The 22629-nt window shown below is 44.0% G+C and overlaps 1 protein-coding gene across 11 annotated transcripts in view; it reads left to right on the top strand.

The window, feature by feature from the left end:
- Positions 1-476: 476 nt before the first annotated feature.
- Positions 477-22629, top strand: part of diaph2 (diaphanous-related formin 2) — a 319038-nt gene continuing 296885 nt past the window's right edge. For 5 of the 11 annotated variants that reach the window (XM_084690924.1, XM_084690929.1, XM_084690919.1 and 2 more), the window contains exons 1-5: positions 565-618; positions 1254-1606; positions 13647-13679; positions 14744-14920; positions 20225-20329. In XM_084690924.1, the coding sequence (XP_084547050.1) occupies positions 1523-1606; positions 13647-13679; positions 14744-14920; positions 20225-20329 (399 nt within the window). In that variant the 5' untranslated portion in view covers positions 565-618; positions 1254-1522. Of the gene's footprint in view, positions 619-652; positions 798-926; positions 1139-1164; positions 1607-13646; positions 13680-14743; positions 14921-20224; positions 20330-22629 lie in introns of those variants that run through there. The other 6 variants (XM_084690920.1, XM_084690930.1, XM_084690922.1 and 3 more) reach the window with 5 other exon arrangements.

The raw sequence follows: 22629 nt of genomic DNA, 5'->3' as shown, positions 1-22629 counted from the left end.
TACAAACATGTCCAACTGAATGCAGCCTAAACTGAATGCAGCCTGATACAGTATAGAAACTGTATTTTACATATAACCATTTATTACGTTGATGTAACAATTATGATCAGATTTATTTAATCATTATCATTGTCATCGATAATCAATTCATTATTTCACAGATTACTGTTATTAGTATTATTGTAGTTATAATCCTTAAAATTATACTATATAGCCTACTGTTATTGTTGTCATTGAACTATTGTTAAATGGTATGAAGTTATGAAAATCACAGTGAGAAAAGAAAGGAGACACAGCTTTCTCTATCGATTTCTCTCTCTCTTTCTCGCACACACACACAAAAGAGGGCGCGAGCGATCGAGCACTCTTTCTTTGTATCCTGTCTTTCATGAATCCTATCCAGTCACTCTGAAATCAAACTAACCTTTCCGTCATACAGTCTCCTCCCTCAACGACGGCAGAATCCAGACGTTGTGAGTGATTGCAAATTCAACCAATTGCTGATGGAATCCCAGTGCCATGTGTGGCCTTTGGACGAATAGGATTTTACAGTAGGCAGAGCCACAGTGGGCCTGGCCTTCATGCTTGGTTACAGCGGTAAGCTCTGGATGGGATTTTGTGAGTTTTCTTTGACAGGCTGTTAAATTGCAAAATTGTATACAATAGTAAGGTATAACTGTAAAGTTAACTGAGCTAATTATACCCTTTCGAATGAATAACGTTCGCATTTATGTTGTCTTTGATCGCACTGTTGTGCTTACATGTGTCTTTGTAAAGTAACCATTCAGACAGCAACGGTGATTTTCTTCTCTAATAACATTGCTTATTGAATTGCACTATACATGTTTTTTTTTAGAACTGAATTATTCCATTACTTAATTATACATGTAGCTAGTAAATACATGACAATGTAAACTATCTATAACCATGGTAACCCCGCTACATTTTGTATCTGTTATTAGCTACGGTGTGTCACTTTGCCAGTTAAGTTTGTTTACTGGTAGTTCAACGTGAACGTTCCTAAATGTTTTTATCTACTGGCATATATACTCAAATGTATTTGCCTATCTTCTAGAATTGTGTACGGTATTGACATGGCATGCTGTTCCAGCCTATGCATGATGAACGCCTCTCAAAGGCACGTGCCATGATGAAAGACAGATAATTGTTTACAAGAATCAACGCTGTTTATTGTTCAAAGGTTGTCTAACATGAACTAATTTAATTATGCTTTTTACACTTTTTCATAACAGGTTTCCATGTTTCGTAAACAAAAAGTTGTTGTGTTTAAGAGGCATCTGGACGGAGACCATACCACATAAAGCCGATAACTAGTAGAACATTGAAGAGGAAACAACCGTTATCTGGAATATATCAGTGACATTCTTCTATACTTTATTTGGATGGAATGGCTTTTGAGGAAACCTAACCCTGGTTGTTATCAAAGTTTTTGCAAGAGTGGTGGAATCTACTTTTGAATAGATCATTATTATTTTTTACGGGAGAAGAGTCGAAGGCTAAAATGGATCAAGCAAGCGGTGGAGAGGACCCAAACAAACCTAATAAAAAGAAATCCAACGAAGAAGAAAGTAAAAACAAAAAACTGGTGCGTATTATGTAATAGCCTGGGTTCTCTATAAATGAAACGGAAAGGGTAATAGAATCAGTAAAAGTTATCTGAACGCCACATCTTAAAACCCACATACTGCAGATCCAGTAGGCCTTCTAGAATGGTTTTGGGCCTTGCTGATAAGTGAACCAGCTTTACAACTTCCAAGTTCTTGTTTGACAACTATTAATGGTATTCATGAGCACACTTCATTTATGGTTTTACAGTTATGCATTCAAGCGTGTTAGTCAGTCACCCCCAGTATTGAGTTCTGATGTTAAAGCCCTGCCCAGCAGTATGACACACAAACTCATTGATCACTAGGCAAACCATAGATGGCGGAAGACATCACATGTCCTGCACTGCCTACCTGTAGATGTTTCAAAGATACACTGATTATTGGTGTCCGAGGATGCAAATGTGAAATACGGGCAAATCATTGCAAAATCGAATTATTGTGATAGTCACATGATGGGCTTGAAGGTTTAAAGATGGATGACCAATAGTCAACGGTTCAGTTGAGATTAAACCCTAGGGGTAGCATACTGTGGTTTGTAAAGGAGTCATGTGCAGATGATAGTCAGCAGTGTATGACCTAAAGTGATCCATAGAGTCGGTTTCCCCATCATCATAAGCAGAGCATTCTGAATCATCAGTGATAAACCCAACAATCAACTTTTTCAGTTTTGTACACCAGACTCCCCCTAGTTACCTTGTATGGTCGTACTGTTTGGTTACACGGTGGTTGTTGATAAGATGATACATTTCGTAAGAGTACAACCGTGGGCTCTCAGATGTCATTGAGCTATTACTGCATCATCCCATGCCTGGAACTTAGCTGATAAGTTTGACAGGGCTACATTGTGACTTCTCACTCATTGCTCGTATTCTACAAACTATTTACTGTCTTTTAATTACTTCAACTAACTAAATTTGCAACCAACATGTTAGTACTGTATGTGAGTTTGGGACTAGATTCCATAATGTCCATTTGTTAACTCTGGAGGCCTAGATATTCTACCTTTTTTTTAATCAAATATCTTCTGTGCTCTATCTCCCATTGTTGTATGGCCAGGATTACTATCAGAAATTAATTTGCGGGAGGGCATCTCTCCTATTCTGTGTCGTTAGGCTGAAGGGACATTAGTTGGGACTAGTTTTTTCAGTGCACGTTCAACGTTGGGATGGCAGTATGGCTGAGCTGATTTTGTTTACTAAACATGTCCCACCGATTTGGGATGAGCTACTCACAGTCAATTACTCAACTATGTACTTTGAAGGGCGGGGCTTCTGACGGGAGGCTGTTGGGAGAATCAGTCCGTCCGTAAGGGCTCCGCTGGGCTTTAGGAATGCAAACCTCTCCTGGGATTTAAGCAAGGACTCAGAAACATAGCGCTGTGTACACGGACTGATCACAAGGCCGAAACACAATAAACGCAACCATTTCTCCAGCGCTCTCTCTCTCTCTCTCTCTCTCTCTCTCTCTCTCTCTCTCTCTCTCTCTCTCTCTCTCTCTCTCTCTCTCTCTCTCTCTCTCTCTCTCTCTCTCTCTCTCTCTCTCTCTCTCTCTCTCTCTCTCTCTCTCTCTCTCTCTCTCTCTCTCTCTCTCTCTCTCTCTCTCTCTCTCTCTCTCTCTCTCTCTCTCTCTCTCTCTCTCTCTCTCTCTCTCTCTCTCTGTCTCTCTCTCTCTCTGTCTCTCTCTCTGTCTCTCTCTCTCTGTCTCTCTCTCTCTCTTTTTCTCTCTCTCTCTCTTTCTCTCTCTTTCTCTCTCTCTTTCTCTCTCTCTCTCTCAGTCCACCCTACAGATGGGGGCAGGGTGCAATACTGAGGGCCTGAGGCAGGCACTTGTAATGTTTGGTATGTGCTCCAGAATGGGTTAAGCAGGAGACTGTGTACTAAGCAGGAAACCCCAGTGTGTGGACTATAATGACATGACTGGACTCAATCCCACAGAGTCTCTGGTTAGGGTGTGGTGTTGTGGTGATTTAAACATTGTAAGTGCTTGAGGAACACCCTGTCACTCGAGAACATTTGCTATTCCCTTCCTCTGTCCAATTGACTTCATTTACACTCCCTTACTGGGCCTAAATGCTTTGGAGCTGGGCTCATTGCTTACTAGATGGGTGCTGATGTCACCCCCCCCCCCCCCACCCTTTTCTCCCTGTTCCTTCCTCTCTGTGAGCTCATTGCTGTGTGCTCCTTATGAGGTCTCAGGGCCAGGCATGTTCCATGTTGCCCAATCCTCCTCTGCGGTAAACAGGCCAGGGAGGCCTCTTCTTAGGCTTTGGGGAAGCACAGAAAGCCTTGAGTGGAAGGGAGGAAGTATTCATTAATCTCTGGAGAGACGACCTGCCTTTTTGTTTGTCCCTCCTTTCCAACTCGTTTTCCTCCCAAAAAACTAAATATCTAGGCTATAGGCTCAGACTTGTACACAACCTTTTGTCACTTTCTCAATGGGGCCTGACCTCTGAAAAATGTTGATGTTTCCGTGTGGATGTGGGCCAGCTTTGGGTAAAGATAAGTCTGCCTTGAGCTGGATTAAAGCAGAGGTTGTGTCCGGCGGTACCGGCTGAGAGAGGCAGCAGGTTGTTTGATGCCTGCTCTGTCGGTAATCTTCTAATTCAGCCAGACAGGTTGGCTGGTAGGGTCACACCTTGGAAGAGCCAGAGAAATAGCTTTGAAATCGATGTTTGTGTTGCAAAATACCACACCATGATTACATCACAGCAGCACTGTTTGGAGGTGGGAATGTGCGCTCTGAACACCTACCACCTGACCCTGTGTTTTCTTTTTGCTGTTTGTTTGTTGTTTGTAAATATGCCACCGCATAGAACATGGAATAACTAATTTTTGACACAGTGACAGACTTCTCTCTGCATTCCAGAGTGTGGGACATCTGACTGGTGTGATGACGTGGCCTGCTTAGTCACAGGTCCCTGATTTCACATGGGTTACACTGCCCCAAGAATATAGACTTCCCTAGGGTTATCTCCACAAGACTCACTTCATGAAAAACAAGTGAATCAATAAGACTCAGACTTGGAGTTAAACCATCTGAAGTCAACTGTATGGTTTGAGACCAAATAGTCTATCCATAGGGTATGTCTGTTCATTGAACAACACATACAGTACTCTTAAGCATAACACTTTACAATTATACTGCAGTACTGTAGGTCAGTGATTTTCAGAGAGCCTGCAACCTAATGCTAAAGTCGTCATCATGAACTGTGCTGGTGCTTATAGAATGAATATGTGCAATGGGGTCAGATCAGGTCTCAGCAATCAGTGCAGTTGTGACTAACATATCTGAATAAATAAAACTTGAATCACAGGATGCTAATTTTGTGTGGTGTTAAATTGCACAGCGGTCACATGCTGTGTAGCACTTGATTGTTTCACAAACAGTGATTCATCCTTTGTGATGACAGCAAGGCTTATGTTATTTGGATGAAATGTAATGTGAAACGGCTGTCCTGTACTCTGGAAAAGAAATACAGCAACAAATACTTGAAATAAATAGTTTGGTTAACATGGCAAAGCGGTTATTTTGGGAAAGACCCTGCATTGTTTTAGCTCTTGTGGTCATATGCTGTGTTGAGACATTCTGCTAGGACTTCACATGTTTCTCAAGCAAAAGTGGATTGTTCATAGTCACTAAGAGCACACTGGATTTGATTTGGACTAACCAAATGCTTCTTTTAACTCATCAGCAGCCTGCTTTATTAGCAGTTTTATAGCAGTTGGCTATTGCAGTAGTCTACCAAGAGAACGCTTACGTGAACTTCCAAGTTGTGTGAATCTAGGCCTACTGTAGAGAGAGAGAGAGAGAGAGAGAGAGAGAGAGAGAGAGAGAGAGAGAGAGAGAGAGAGAGAGAGAGAGAGAGAGAGAGAGAGAGAGAGAGAGAGAGAGAGAGAGAGAGAGAGAGAGAGAGAGAGAGAGAGAGAGAGAGAGAGAGAGAGAGAGAGAGAGAGAGAGAGAGAGAGAGAGAGAGAGAGAGAGAGAGAGAGAGAGAGAGAGAGAGAGAGAGAGAGAGAGAGAGAGAGAGAGAGAGAGAGAGAGAGAGAGAGAGAGAGAGAGAGAGAGAGAGAGAGAGAGAGAGACACAGACACAGACACAGACACAGACAGAGACAGAGACAGAGACAGAGACAGAGACAGAGACAGAGACAGAGACAGAGACAGAGACAGAGACACAGACACAGACACAGACAGAGACAGAGACACAGACAGAGACAGAGACAGAGACAGAGACAGAGACAGAGACAGAGACAGAGACAGAGACAGAGACAGAGACACAGACAGAGACAGAGACACAGAGAGACACAGAGACACAGAGAGACAGAGACAGAGACACAGAGAGACAGAGACAGAGACACAGAGAGACAGAGACAGAGACACAGAGAGACAGAGACAGAGACAGAGACAGAGACAGAGACAGAGACAGAGACAGAGACAGAGACAGAGACAGAGACAGAGAGAAGGCTGATATCCACCGATAGACAGGTCACCGGGTCACGGCCCTGAGAGAACACAGATACCAACGGCTGGGTTTGACAGGAAATTGCGATGAGTCATCATCATCTTCATAACCCCTCAGTCCAGGCAACTGTTCCACTATCACAGCCATGCACACAGAGACTGGGAGCAGCCATTGTTAACTCAGTGGTCCAGAAGTGCTGCACATTAGTAAACTAAGTTGTAACTAATTGCAGTTTTAGCTTAATAGCCATGTGGAGGCTTGCACTGTGTAGGGCTCTAGATGGTACCACTAAAGGACTGCTCTCTAGGCTAGACACTGCTGTGTGACATGTAAAACCCAAATCTTTTTTGGTAACTTTTCAATCACTTTTTTTTTTTTTTTTTTTACAGATTCATTCTACAACCTAATTGCCATTGAAACTACAAGTCCTGAAATTGTGTGTCATGTTGTTGAGGATTGCAGTTTTCTTTCCCAATCAGTTTGCTTGTCAGTGACACAGGTCAGAGCTGATTGAGTTGTGGTGGTTTGGTCTTTGGGAGGAGGAGTTGTCTCTCTATGACAGGGAACCGCATTGAAACATTTAGACATTCATACAGTATGCAACCTCTGCTGTAGTTCTGCCACTGTCATATGGGCCTCTTACTTTTTCAGTGTTCATCTTTTTCCCTGGTCTTAAAGACAGGAATGAAGGGTATTTATTTTGGTGAGATCAGATCTGGGTTTAGGAGCAGGGAGGGATGGCAAAGTAAGTTAAGTCAATGGCAAGATGATAGTTAGTTAAAATGGGTGGATGGGTTGCTTCTTGATTGACTGCAGAATGTATTTTTAATGCAGTGTCTGTGCTCTGGCTGTTTGCTCTGTTTAATTTAACTTCATTTTTACTTGTCTCAATGGATCATGTTTTAGGCTCACTGATCATTAGTTGTCTTCATTGAGTTGTGGCGGGGTCCTCCATGTTCTCAAACAAACACTTTCAGCCGGCAAAACCAATTTCATCCACAATTAAGCAGCGTAGATCCTTCCTCTGTTATGTCAATTCCAGACACTATAATACCGCTACAAGACTTGACAAAACCCAGTTGAAAGTTATGCCTTTCATATTCTCATTATTTCTTCTTGTCAGCTCAGAGCTTTCTGTTATTTTGGATCCCAGCAAATTGAGGACTAAAATTGCTATTTCACTCCACCCACCTCATGCTGTATCTGTCCCGGCCTCTGATTGAAATTGTGGATAGTATTCACTTAATTAATTCAATCTGGTCTTAATGATTATAATCACCCCAGACAATTAGTAAGTAATTAAAGTAATTAAAACATCAGTAATGCATGGACAGTTGATCATTCATCTAGCGGTAGTGTTTCAAAAATGAGATGGTTGCTAACTACTGCGTTGGTGTAAAAAGAGAGTAGTGCACATAGGGGATGTCAACAATAGTTTCACAGTATTTGTGGAAAAGTACCAACTTTTTGTTTCCAGCACGCAATTGTTTTCCCGCTGTTTGTAGCATCACTGACTGTCTAGGCTTGCCCCCAGCAGGCTTTTGGCATTTAAATCAAACGAAACACTAACAGGACAGTAACAGGACACTTAACCTTTGTTCTTTTGACAGTAAACCTAATTCTAACAAATGACTCGGTCAAGACTTTGTGGCAAGGCTACGGCTTTATGAAGGATTTTGAAGCTGGTTTGGCTCTCAGGATAGTATGGGTTTGCAATAATATCAGACTTTTCAGACTTGTCACAATCCTGCAAGGTCAAGTTAATATTTTGTGAGCTGAACCATGTTTTCATTTAGGTTTGAGGTTATAACGTATGCTAAGCTATACACAGTTTGGACAACTGTGTGTGTGTGTGTGTGTCCATGTATGAAACTGCAGGAAATGGACCACATGTGAGTTTCACGGCACTCAGGAAGTGGGAGACAGGAAGTGGTGAAGAATGCTTTAGTCACAGTCAAACTTACAAACAGACTAACTACTCTGACATCACCCTCATAGCTGGAGACCACTCTTAATAATGTAGTCCCACTTATCATAAATCCCCAAATCTTTTCAAGTCAGACTCCATTTGTTGAGTAACTTCTCCAACATAATAATACTGCAGCTAATACCATAACAACAATTGATACTTGATTGTTAATTAATAACAATTAACACAAAGACTCAAGTGATTCAGCACAGACAAACACAAATGTTTTGTCCCCCTTACATACAAACAGAAGCTTTTAGTAAGCTGTCTGTGAAGCTGATAGCGCTTCTATTGATGGTCCTGGAAAGATGGTGCTAACCTGAGGGCATTGCTGTGCTTGTGAGGAGTCACATGGTCAGGCATAGAAAGCCATTCAAATCACTGAACCACTGCTGCTTTGTCCACTTCCTCTTTTCAATAGCTGTTTTAGGGAAATATAAACAGTACCACAGCTTTCCTAAAATACCCAACATGCCTTTGACTCTTGCCCATTTAAAGGCACTTCAGCTCTCAACTAAACGTATTGGCCTTTAAAAAAGAAAGGAAAAAAAGAAAATAACTTTTTACAAAGTCTTGTGCAAGCATTCTTACTGAGTTGAGCTGGGAGGAAACAAGAAAAAAAAACACAATTTCATTGTAATCCTATAATAGTTTTAAATTGAGTCTTCACTGTCCAAGACCTTCGTTTAATCTTGTTGTTTTTGGAAAGAAAATGTAATTCCGCCCAAAATCAAATTGAGAAGGATTGCTCTTTTATTTGATTGATACGTTTGGCGCATTAGAACATTTGTGTGCTACTGTAGGTAATTGGATCTGACCAGTGTTCCGTATTTTCAAACACTTTAGCCACCTTCTCAGTCTCACTACATGTCATATGGACTTAATATTAGGATCACGCGTACATCACCCAAAGTCTGGTCATCAACAATTGTAGAGATATTTTGTATATCCTAGGATACAAATGGCTGCTCACAAAGCAAATATGTGCTATTAACTACACAGGATACCACGATACACATGCCTATTGTAGGCTATTGATGGCATTTACACAGTAGTCCTATCATGCATCTTCCTCTCCTTATTTAGTAGTTGGTAAATCAGGCTAACAGACCGCAACTTACTGTCAACCACTGTGACCATAACATACTGTTAGCCACTTTTCCTGAAACATATATATTTTACATAGTTCAACAGGTTTGGATTACTGTTGAGCCACTTCTGAGGTCTCTCAAATGATCTAGAGAGGATGCCACAGAATGCTGATGTTTCAGAACTCAAAAGCGCCACTTTCAATAAACGTGAGGGCTATGTTTCTGCTAATGCTAAAGGCATTTCCAACGTTGCATAGCAGGCTAGGTTCCTATTTTCTAAGCCAGGTTTCAGCAACAGTCTGTGTGGTAACAGAACCTCTTCAGAGTTTAGAAGTTTCCGTAAATGTACTGTGAGGTACATTTACGGAAGGAGGTGTGGCATGTTTTAAAGACTTACTGTGAGCTGTACTGTTGCTGAGATGATGTCCTATTGTGCAAATACTGTTCAACCTTGTGTTCTACCTTCTGGCTTAGAGCTTAGTAAACATGAGGGTTATGCATGGAATTGTACCTGTGAGGTTTTAAACATGGAAGGTTATGTATGGAATAGTGCTTGTAGAGTTGTTAACTTGAATGGATAAATGTATGGATGTCTGTGTTAGTAGTCTCTCTCTCTCTCTCTCTCTGTCTCTCTGTCTCTCTCTCTCTCTCCCCCTCCACTCACATTCTCTCTATCTCTCTCCCCCTCCACTTACATTCTCTCTATCTCAGTCCCCGGACCACTGTGTTTTTGTGCCTGACCCAGAATTGTAACTCCTCAGAGACAAACTTCCTGTTCTGGGACAGGAGCCATGCTGCTCCAGTGAATGAGCATCCACATCTGCGGGATGCCATGGTTGTACTGAGAGGGTTTGTTCTGACTGCTATACATTACAGTACACTGGCTCCTTCAGGGCCAAGCAGAGTGGAGCGTTGCTCTGTCTACTGTAAAGACTGTCCTGCACATCCTCAATGGAGGCCTGATGTACAGTAGAATGGGGTCATGTGCGATCTGGGCCTCTGTTATGATGAGCTCTGTGTGGTTCTAATGGGTGGAATAGTGAGGCCTCAGAGAGGCTCGTGGAGGCCTCTTGTCTGTTTGGATAGGGGGATTCCCACGCAGGGGACTGGGACTGTGTGGCATGGCCTTCTCTCTCGCTTGATGTGTCCTCTCTCTCTCTCTCTTTCTGCCGTGTCTATCTGTCTCTCTCCATCAGTGTATCTGTCTCTTTCTCTATGGGTTTCCCTACATTTCGTTTCTCTCTTTTTCTGTCCCTTACATGAGCGCACACACAACTCTGTGAAGACAACTGTGAAGGAGGGGCCCTATAATAAACAGACTGATGGATTAGCTGTAGCCTTAATGTGTTTAGTGCAAATATTAGTGCATGTGTTTAGATAAAAGTCTGGCTGTTCGCTCTCTGGACTATCTCTCTCAGTCACTGCATAATGAGCCAATGAGTACTCCACCTAATGGGATTAATGGAGACAAGTTTCATTCAGGTTGATTCAGGTTATGACTCATTCACCCGGAGGAGCCTCAAGTGCAAACAACCAAATCACAACCAACACCTTTCTCTACGCAGCAACGCAGAGTGATGTTGACATGCACACTGTGTTCACTCTGCATTCACACAGTACTTGCATTAATTGAGGATAATTATGATGACAGTTTATTGATATCTGATTAGTTAGGGTTCCTACGTAGAGGACATTTGTCTCAATGATGTGGTGTCCTTCCCCTCAGCTGTGTTTTTTCAGTGTGAGAGGTGTTCTTCAGAACAGGTTCTGTTTACAGTGGAACAAACCATGTTGATATGCTCAGTAAACCAACAAGAGCTAAACTCCACAAATGTCCACATAAAGTGTCCCACAGTTGGTGAGCCCTGCATTCCTGCTCTTTACTGCAGCTTGTTTGATGATCCTGTCTGTCTGAAAGGAATCCTTTTGCTGTCTCCTCCTTGAAGGAAAGTATTGAAAGCAATGCAGACAAAAGCGGCCTGTAAAAATCAGTCAACGGTTCTCTGGGCGTGTGCCAGTGCAGACAGAGAAGATATCCAGGTTGTCTCAATGTTATTAATGACACATCGGGGCGGACTCCCAACGCCAACTCTGCTGGGTTCACTGTGCTGCTTGGTCTGGTATTAATTCAATCCCAGCTGATATAGCTGCTGTCTTTGTGTGCGTGGCTCCCCTGCTGCCATTGTTACTGAGTTTTCCAGTTAGTGACAGGAGAGCACAGATGGGTAGTTAAGCTGTTGGAATGGAGCCCATTTAGAAAATACAAATGTAGACAAGTAGAAATGCCCAATTATTGTAATAGTCGCCAACTCAAAGGTTTCACTCATTATTTCTACGTCTGTGATGGAGAGCCTATTTCATGTGCCCCCTAGTGGTGTTACCTTGTAAAGTGATGAAAGAGCACATGAAGAGAAACGTAAAGCTGATATCAGATGAAACAGGATCTCATCAACTGTCGTGTAGTATGTCTGTTTTGCATGTGTCTAATTTTGAATGTTCCCCCACATCTGCTGTTACATCTGAACCCAATTCTCCTGATTTAGAAAAACGATGCTGCAACTTTGGGCTCTTGTAATAGGCTATGTTTTAGAACAGCTAATTGGCTTTATACCAATGTCTCCTTTGGCTCTGACAAGTTCATACACGTTAACCGATGGCCAAAACACAAATTTCGAAACTCTGAACACAGGGCACACTGGTGCCATTGAACTCTTTAAATTGTAAAATGTACTTTAGCTTTCTCTGTTATTGACCCTTATTGTGTCAAATTCATATTTTTATATGGAAGGGGCCGAGGGCCAGTAGTTTTATTATTTCGAAATGTTTTTCTCTTGCTGAAACGTTTATTATGATGAAGTTTGGGTTTTTAATAAGATGGGGAAGCCCATAGGACTAGCAGCCTAATTATTAGGCATCATGGTGATTTGCATTGCAATACTGCCAAGATAATGACCAAGGACAGGTATACTAATGGCTTTCCCTGAAGTCAAAACAATTTAGCTTAACAGAGGTTCACTTGTTGTTAAACTGATTAAAACATGTTCCATTAGAACAAATTATCAGTGTTTTACATTTCTAAGCTGCAGTAGTGATTGCAAAGCATCGCAATGAGGTGTAGCTAGAGCAATGAGTTGGTCCTTGGGAGGTTTGCGACTCTTGTTAAACTCTTGTTAAATGTTAAACAGCAACTGTACAAGCATAGTTGTGGGTTAGCTGTTAATGCAAATCCACTTCTCTCTTGGAGAAGCATGCATCCTCTTGATTAGCATTGTGAAGTGGTAATTTTAATAGGATTGTATTCATGACATTCCTATATCCAAAGCAACGCAGTAGGGATGATTTGAACCTGGGACCTCTGTCTGCAGTCCCTATACCCATCCCCACATTAGTGGTCCGTAAGTTCAGTGCCTGTTCCCAGGCTCATGCTTTCAAAGCCAGTGTCTCCCTCCTCAATGCATTACACCTCCAGACTGTAGACAGTCCCCAGCAGAGCTTGTGTGTGATGGAGACGTCACCACGTGTCTGCTCTCTGCAGGCCCTGGCCAGAGGCCACGAGCCAGCAGCTCATGGGCGGGGGGGGGGGGGGGGGGGGGGTTGTGGGGGTTGTGCAGGGAGGGGCACTGACAGAGAGGCAGCAAAGAACCTTCTAGCCGGCAAAGTCTCCTAGCCGGCATGTGGAGCAGGAGATTTGCCAATGAGTGAATCTCCGCAGGGGGAGGCCTCCTTTACGGCCCCCAGCAGCCCCACAACCCCTGCTCGTTAGCGCTTCACAGCCCGCCGCTGCAGCATATGCTGCCACCTTGTTGTTGTTGCCGCCGCCGCCGCTTCCTGTACGGAGAGCTTCACAAATGGCTGTTCTTGGCCTTTGGCAGCGCCTGCCTGTTTGTGTCTGAGACCCAAGACAAGCATCTGTATTGGAGATGTGGGGTGCTTAAATGGGCCTGTTAGGGTTGTTTAAAGTGTCTAGAGGAGATTGGAACACAGCTAAGGAGGATTGTTTGGATTGGAGTGAGGAGGGATCGACATGTGGACTACTAAAACTGGGTTGGGAAGGGGTGGAGACTGGGGTTGTTTTACTGTTGCTTGTTGCAATGACCAATCAATTGGGCTGTTTGTGTGCCACCTGTTTGCATTTTTAAGGCCTTTTGTTTTAGTTCTCCATAAAGGTGGCTTTAGGTGTAATGTTTTAACACCACCTTCAAGGTGTGAAAACAATGGTATCCGATGCACCTGTCGCAGTCACGCTTTTGGACTGTGTTATGGGCCTGCGTGCTTCAGAGGGGGTTGCTGCTTGGGTGTCATTCCTTCATTCTGATGTGGAATTCGTCATGCTATCATTCGGTGGCGTCTGATCACTTTTTCCTGTGTGTGATTTGTGTGTGAGGTATGAACTCCCTCACACACACACACACACGCACGCACATACAGGCCACACACTTTGTTTGGGTGTCATTTTTAGTTGGACCACATTTTTATACTGTGCCTTCCCTTCAACAGAACATACACATTAAAACATTGGCTGATGATATGGTAAGGTGCTTTTTGTTCTTTTGGTTTGTTTTGTTTTTGCATCATTGTCTCTTTTCTTTAGTGTTATATGCACTGGATGTTGAGCTGAACTTTGTGGACGGATCAATGATACAAGAGGGATATTTGCTGCTTCATAACCAGGCCTATTTTGGGAAGTTAATTAAAAGCTGTGTCCCTCAAAGCCATCCTTTAGTTCCCAGAATACTGGCCCTGACCTTGCTTCAGGGCTCAATGTTTAACATGTTTGTTTGTATGACATGTTAACATAGTCTTGGCTTGTGTCTGTCGTTCCACAAATCCTTCAGTCAAACACAAGTGCCATCTTTTAAAATAATCTCATTTCATTAGATTTGTCTGCATTTCACAAGTACGTGCATTTGTTCATCCTTCATAGTATGTCCATCCATCCATCCATCCATCCATCCATCCATCCATCCATCCAACATAAGCATGACTCCTAAACCTTACTGAGCCTATTGTAACACACTAACCGTGACTGGTGCATGCTACTCTACCTCTCTCTGACCCAGTAACACAGACATGTGCTGTCTGCATTTCGTTTGAACCCAGTCTCTCTCTTCTGCTCCAGTGGAGAACATTAGTCTGTTTTAGCTGAGCATCACACATTGTACAGCTTCTTTATCCAGCGTCAGCTGTATTCATCTGCATAGTTAGAGTAGATGAAAACGGCTTTAATGTCTTGCACAAGCATATGTTGGTAAGCATATGTTGCTTACAGTAACTCTCACTTACCAAGAAGCCTGTTAGGAACGGTAAGTGACCGTTGGGAAGGTAAGTGAAATCCATAAATCTCACTCTACAGTAAGTGCCTCTTACCTTGTATGAACGGTATACATTGTGCCATCTTTGAAAGGCATTATTTCTATATAGTTAAAACGGTTCCTTCCAATTTTTTCACGATCACAGCAAAGTACACTCATTCAATTTGTCGTCATTGACGCCCAGTAGGCAATGTAGAGCAGTAGTGAACCAGTAGCGCCACATTGTGAGTTGATTCATCTCCCTGCTCAGGACCCTGACCCTGACCCTCTCTCTCCCCACAGCGGGATCGGATCACCAGTTTCAGGAAGACGGGCATGAAGAAGGAGAAGCCCCTCATCCAGCACTCCACAGACCCCCTGTCCATCCAGACAGAGATGCCCTCGCCCCAGCCCCTCTTCGACGACCGCTCCATGAACCTCTCAGAGAAGGAAATCAACGACCTCTTTGAGAAGATGATGGTGAGTCTTTGAGATCCCCCCCCCCCCCCAAACTGCAGAACGTTCTCTTATCATCTGTATCCGGACTAGTCTCGCACCGAGTGGCGCGACACCGCTGCTGACGAGAGGAAATGAGTCACTGTCACCCCGGAAAATCGGCTGTCGACATGTGGTTTCTCTGACGTCTTTTGTTTCTAATCTGCAGTCGGCTCTCCCCCTCAGTCTCAAACCGCCCTGCTCTACTTACCTGCTCGAGTGCACAGAGAGCGCGGTCACAGCTCTCAAATCACTCGGATGCTTAGCAGAGCACTCGGATCAAACCCTGAGACAGGAGCGCTGGGTGTCACGCTGCCGTGACTCTTTACTTAGCATCGGGCCTCAGGTTCACTTGGCTCCGCTCTCAATCACCCCCCACTCTCTTCTACTCACGGTGGCTAGATAAAAGCCATGCCCCCAGAACGGCTTTAGAATAGGGTAATGGGCCTTTTACCTCTTATCATATCACGCCAAGTAGTGATATATGGAATGTGAATAGCTGGATATTTAATCAGAATCCCCTCCTTGTTATTTCAAGTTGATGTTCCGACAATGAATAGAGAATCTTGATTCCTTGATCCCGTCCTGCCCTGCCCCTCTCTACTCCTCCAGAAACACAAACAGTCGAAACATTTGCCACCGAACAAAATGGCTTGATGGGCCTCTCTAGTGAACAGCTTGTTACATCTGACCTCCGCTGTTATGACTGCCAGCTCTGGGAGTTTCAAAGTCTTTCATTTGTGGTGTTTTCGTGCCAGCGGAGGAGAGAGATTGAGGTGGTGTTGTGGGTTTGGTGTGAACCCACTGTGTGGGTTCAAGCCTTTCTCTCCTCACCACTTAGCTGTCACCACCCTTCGACCACATCCTTCAACAGCTCTTCACCGGTTTGTGCCACGTTGCAGCTGTGAACTCAGGCACGTCATGCCACTTGTCACCTTGTCACCCGCGCTTTCAATTACAGTACACTTGTAGGTAAATAGTATCACTCACTTTGGCCTCCAAGTTGTTGGACATGACATGTTCCCATAAATCTACCCATATTAATCAAAGCACACCACTCTTGTCACATTAGTAATCACATCATTATAATCACACATACTTTGGTTTGAAATACATTGATGGTTAGTTGTAGTAGCAATGCTTCCATGCAAGTTCCCGACTCAACATAAATTAAGCAAAGACAGGCTGTCTCTCAGCCTCTCCTATTGGAGCCTCATGATGAGGCGCAACCCTGCCCCCTTGTGGACCTTGATCTTCCTTCAAGTCTCCCATCCATCTCTTTGTAGCCTGCCTCCTGTTAAGCTCTCAAACACCTGTAAGTGTTAATAGTGGAACAAAGTCGTTTTTTCCCCTTGCAGCATGCGCTGTACAGTTACAGTACCTGTTCCGAGAACAACATCATTTCTTACTGTTCCGGAATCTGGAATTCTGCCCCTGTGGCTGGGACGAATGGTTAACGGTGGGGACATTTCCAATGTGCCTGTTCTGTAGTTTGTTAAAAACCCAATTTTCTTGAGAACACAGGTTCTAAATTTGACTCCTTCCCATCGGTGAGGTTGAATTCACTTTTGCGATCGCCTCTTTACTCCATAGAAATGGGCCTTCTCTCCTGTATACCAGGGGATTGGAATCTAACAAAAAGCTTTCAGCCCATCTCTTTGAAGTGCCAGCTGAATTACACTGGCTTCATTGCATGGGCTCAGAGGCTGTGCGTGTGTACCTTTCTCTCCTACAATGCGCTTTATTGGCAGGGCCAGAGAGACGCGGCGGTGGCGGCTTGCTGCTTTTCTTTCTCTGACTCTTCAGTGTTTCTTTTGCCTGGGTGCTCATTCCCGCCACTCAGCCCACCTCTCAATTACTATGTTTGTGCCCACAGCACCGTGACATTAAACTCAAGACAATTTGCTCGCTGACTGGCGACAGGGAAAGCATGTTTGTTGGTCTGAAATGTGTGTCGCGCCGGCAATATGCTCGTTCAGAGTGTAATTACGGCAATAAAATCAAGAGAGGAGTCATTTTTCTTCACGTGGCTTTGAAGCTGCTGTTACCCAGTCTTGTAGACTGTATTGCTTTTGCTCTGGAAGTGATCATCAGTTGGATGAGTTGGATGATGCGCTCAGTGCTTGAATGTGAGTTGTGTTCAACCGGCATAGCTGATGTTCTGCTTTATACTTCAGCTTTTATCCTTACATATTTGAACGATTTTAGTTTTATTTCTTTCTTACATTTTCATAATATACTATGGATAACAAGTCATATCCACACTTAATAATTGATTGCTTTTAGCACATATTTTCCCTCTGAAAATCTATAATTGTAGACGAGGATTTTGCAGCGTTGACCTGTTAATATTAGGAAGATCGTCTGCTGTGCTTTAATGACTTGCAGGCAACATTTCTCCCAGGGAACTTTAAAGCTCGTCTAAACCACATAATACGGTCATGTCAAGGTTCTGGGAAAACAGCAACACTTTGTGACAGATAAACCTAAATGAGCTCCCCATCTCACTGCTCAAGTCTGCAGAGGAGGAGGCTGTATTAAAAGCACAGCTCGGTGAGAGCACATCAACCTTCAGTACTTTCCACTTCACCTGCGAGGAGTTTGTGTTGCGTGCGTCGTCCTTGGTTCCTCCGGACGTGGTGACCAGCTGGGCCCCGGAGCCGCTGATCAAAATGCACGGTGCTAAATCCTCTGATGAAATCCTCCCGGCACGTCCTGGAGTCAGACGTGCCGAGGAGCGGCGAACGGCGGACTTTTAATGTGAGGCCTCGAGCTGCGAGACAAGCCAGACGGGATATGACACGGCTGCACACAACACTTTACATCACCATTTAGCCAGGGGTTACCCCCCCCTCCCCGCCGCATCCCTTTCATTAACATTCACACGGGATGTCTCTGCAAGGGTAAGGCTGAGGGATGAAGGGGAGGTTGGGGTGACCGGCGAGTACGCCTCGGGGACACGCAAAGGAACGCACCGAACCTCAGACGGTCACTTCGACCGTCCGTCTAGACGACATCCGCTGAACCGTGTGTGGATGGTGCCATTGACACGCCCGTCGCTGTGACCGTCTCCGGGAGGGTGTCTCAGAGACGGTCACAGTGACGGGCCGGGCGTGAGCAGAGGCTGTGATTTATCAGGACATTGACATCGCTCTTCTCCCATGCTGATTCCCATAGTTCTCATAGTTCTCTTCCCATTTGTCCTATAAAGATTCCCCTCAGTCCCTTGCCACACAAAACACTGTCAGAGAGAAAGTGTCAGACAGAGTCCCTGAGAAAGTCACTGAGAAACAATGAGTGTCACCCAGTAAAAGAGTCACAGAGAAAGAGAGTGTCAGAGAAGAGTCAGAGTTAAAGAAGGAGTCACAGAGAGAGTGCCAGGGAGAAATAACGAGTTGGAGTGGGGATGCCCTGCTAGTTTGGTTGGGGTTTTTATATCCCTATGCACCATTGCCAGAAGAAGCACTCTTGGTAATAAGACCCTCTGTGATACTGTGGCAGTTATAGACCGAACCAGGACACTAAAACTAGTGAGGAATAGAGCCTTTTCCTGTGCCCTCCCCCATGAATCAAACTTGGGGGCAGTTGACAAAATAATCGATTTGTCACAGTTGAGGATAAACTGTTTTTTTCCCAACCCTACTCACTCTACTCCCCCAGAACCTCCTTTTCCTCATCCAGGAGCTTGGCTGGTGTCCATATCCATTTGGTCTGCAGGCAGATATGATGCTGTCCGTTAATTATCCCTGGTAGTGGGAGACTCCTGATGCTAAAGGGCCCGGGCCTGGCGCAGGGTTGAGCTGCATTCGCGGGCATATTGCTCGGCATTCCGCTCATAATGTTTGCCCATTTGAGGTGCTGATTTTCTCTGACTGGGCTGTCCCTCAGCAGTGGTTCTGAATGCTGATTCCAGTGTTTTCAGATGACCCGGAGGGATAGCACCTGCCAGACAGGGGAAAGGCAACAGACTTGTCCACTCCCAGAAAACTTCAGTGTCATTGGTTTGGTTGCTTTGGTAAACGTTTCACTTCCTGTGCGGGTATAGCCGGAGACATCTTGGGATTCTTCCAAACAAACCTATGAGGATTTAATTAATAATGGATAATAAATAATTTGGAGACGGAATGCGGTGGGCTGTCTCTTGCAGTTGGCCCCTTCCTGGCGCCCCCTATCCCCCCCGGCAGGCTTCGTCCCCTATGACTACATGCTCTTTATTCTCGCTGCCATGTATTGCCTCTTTATTGAATACCAATTAAGCAGCCAAATTAACAGAGTTCAGAGATTAATTAAAAAGCTGCTGCCGGTTCGTCCAATGGAGGAAAAAAAGTGTGCCAATTGTAGAAGTTTCAACTCCCCCCCACCCCCCCCCACCCTCGCCTCATTCCCCAACAAGGATGCTAATGACCTTTCAGCTTCAGGGGGTGTTGGTTAAAGGAAATATCAGGGGAGAGATTAGGTCCTGGTACTCTGGAGCGGTGTGCCAAGCTAGCGCTCGGCACAAAGTAAATAACAAAACCAAACAGAGGAAGAGGAATTGAATCCCAGGCTTTTTCACTGTTCTATCTTGCTGAGAATTTTTGTTATTGAGGTAATTTATTGTCCCGTTTATCTCAAGGTTATTATCTGGCTCGTTCATGGTGCACCACCATCTCAGGGTACCTCACGATGGGTCCGTTCTCTTTGTCCCCACTAGAGGGCAGCATGGTTCCACAGGAACTCCACCATCTCGTCAAACTCGAGCAGGGTTTTTCACGTCTCATTCTGTCCATCTCTTTGTGTGAAAGTGGACCTGATAAATATCCTACCTCCATCTGAATCATCATGTCATTCCCCCAGCTTTTAGTGCACTTTCCAGTCTTCACTCGCTTTCTCGTTTTCTCTCTCCCCCTCCATCCCCTCATCTCCCTGACATGAAAGGGCCTTTTTGTGATGCAGAATGAAAGTAGCCTATAGATAATACCCAAACAAGACTCAGATACTGCTCCGCAGCTGTGATTGCATTGCCACAATACTGCCAGTGTTGTTTAATATGCTCCCTGGGGTATAACGCAACTATAATGCACGCCACTCTTCCCTCTCCCTCTTGTTTTTGAGGTTACAGTACTTATTCCTGTCAATACCTGTGGCCTTGTCCTCCCCTGTGGCTGCCTCTCTGTCGTCTCCACAAAAGGGGAAAAAGAGGCGAGAGAGACAGTTGGCCAAATAAAAAAAGGGACTTCAAATGCGAGATTATTTCAAAGAAAAAGGATGTGTGCACTCAATCTCTATGCCCGTGTTTTGTGTTCTTAGGAGGACATGAACTTGAACGAAGAGCGAAAAGCGCCTCTGCGTGGGAAGGACCTGAGCACCAAACGAGAAATGGTCGTCCAGTACATATCTGCCACTGCCAAATCCGTAAGTGAGAAAGGACTACCACTCGGTATAAACCACGAGGCTCTGTGAGACAGAATCACAGCAGATAGCAATAGTAGGGAGGAGGTTTAAAAATAAAATATCCAAGACACTGCAATAATGAGCTTAGCGTGCTCTGCCTTTTCCCTCTCTTAATTTCTCTCTCTTTCTCGTCCTCTTTCTTTGTCTTCTGACTAGAGGTTCGTCTTTGGGTTGCCGCCTCTCTTTTTTCCGTAGGTTTTTCGGGGTGCTTATCAACATGGAGTTGTTTTACCACACTCTCACAGTGTCTTTATATTTAGGGGTGGAAATCAAGTTTATTAGAATTGGGAACATGTCACCAGAAACAAAATCACTCTAAAACAATACGAGGAGTAAATCCGAGGCGCTCCACGGTAATCCAGTGGTTTCGTCTTGAATTCTTTATGAAGTTCTTCTTGCCGAGGTGAGAATGACAGAAACATAGAAGAGAAGTGATTTCTGTCCTAGCCACTCCAACTTTCAGCCAGCCTTTTGACATGATCATTTATTACCCATCTCATTGTTATGCTAATTAACTGGCATTATTAATAATGATGATAATCAGAAATGATTGAATTCTTCACAGGGTCCATTATGTTTTGTGAGCACTGATATATTATTCAAATGAATAAGATAATCTATCTGGTGAGATGAAAAAAAGAGGCCAGGCTCTATTTTAGCCCCCTGCTCTCACCCTCTGAGCTCTCGACACACAAACACACACACACAGACACACACACACACAAACACAGCACTGTGACAGAGTGGGCTGGGAACCAGCTTAACATGAGCTTAGCCGTCCAGGGGACATACATGTTTCTGTGTGATAAGTGCTGTCTGATACATGGCAGAGCACAATTCCATCCCCCAGTCAAAAATACATAAAATCCTACTGGTTTCGGCAAATGAGGAAGACACAGGATTATCAATTCCAATTAAACTCCTCTTGGTGAAACCTAGGGGTGCTCAGTGCGTGAGTGAGTGATGCTTAAATGTGTGCATCTCAAGGTCTACGGTCTCTAATTGAAGAATTAAGTATTTTTTGCTGTTAAATTAATTTAACAATGACTCACACATGCTGTTTTACATGTATGTAGATTTAACACAATTTAGCATGAACTAAATTAGCCCAGGACGAGACTCAAACTGTTTAACTGAGCATTAGGACAAATAATGTTCACTAATATTTGATTGACTGACTGGCGTGACATTAACACGGCTGTTCCAGACCACGGGATAAAGCTGGATTGTTTCTAGGATACAGGGGGAATATGTGCCTTCAAACTGTGTGTTCTCTTTCTTTTTCAAAGATGATTGCTGACTCATGGAATCCCAGTATTTTGAGAATGAACTTTGTATGCCTGATTGCTACAAAGGAAGTTTTCCGTTTTGCAGGAAAATTGACTAACATCATGCACTCATCCATTCACTTATCCACTCCCTCAAACACACCACCTACCTCCTGGGTTGTAACTTTCTTGAATAAAGTCTTATAAGATGTTGAGAAAGGTGAGATTGCTTTAGACAGCCCTATACTCAACCTTCACTACTCCAGTTACATTTAGTCATTTAGCAGACGCTCTTATCCAGAGCAATTTACAGTAAGTACAGGGACATTCTCCCCGAGGCAAGTAGGGTGAAGTGCCTTGCCCAAGGACACAACGTCATTTTGCACGGCCGGGAATCGAACCAACAACCTTCAGATTAATAGCTCAACTCCCTAATCGCTCAGCCATCTGACCCTTGTTTTGTGTTTTTAAAATGGGGGGGATACACAATAGTTTAGTAGTATCTTAATTTCCCCCCCCAAAACTTTGTGTTTGCCTTGACACAATAGGGTCATCCTTCTTCTGTAATGCTTCATTAGCATGTTGACAGACATTTGCGTATTTCCACACAGCTATTAGGGGAAAAATATGATAGTCACAAATAAGACTTGATTACGAGTTTGTTTACGACTTCTAAATATGAGTTCTTAGGAAACAAGTAGTATATTTTCTCTCTGTGTTACCACCTCCTGGGTCTATCACTAGACAAGTCCCCCCCCCACCGTTCTTTGCTGCCAGGGTGCCCCTGCCATAGCCTTGAAACCAAACCGCCACCCTCCCCCTAACACTAACTGCAATATCTTTTCAAAGGAGAATTCTATTACACTGATTGACCCTGATCATTTGAATATAAGCAGTTTGTTCTGCGGCAAGCAGCGAGAGCAGTAAATATATGTCCTTCACCATTGACTTTGCATGAGTTGCTTTCTCTCTTGCTTTCTTTCTATTTCTTTC

The sequence above is a fragment of the Hypomesus nipponensis genome, chromosome 1 (assembly GCF_054491055.1).
Source record: "Hypomesus nipponensis isolate SF chromosome 1, ASM5449105v1, whole genome shotgun sequence".
Lineage (NCBI taxonomy): Eukaryota > Metazoa > Chordata > Actinopteri > Osmeriformes > Osmeridae > Hypomesus > Hypomesus nipponensis.
This window is presented reverse-complemented; position numbering and strand designations above follow the sequence as displayed.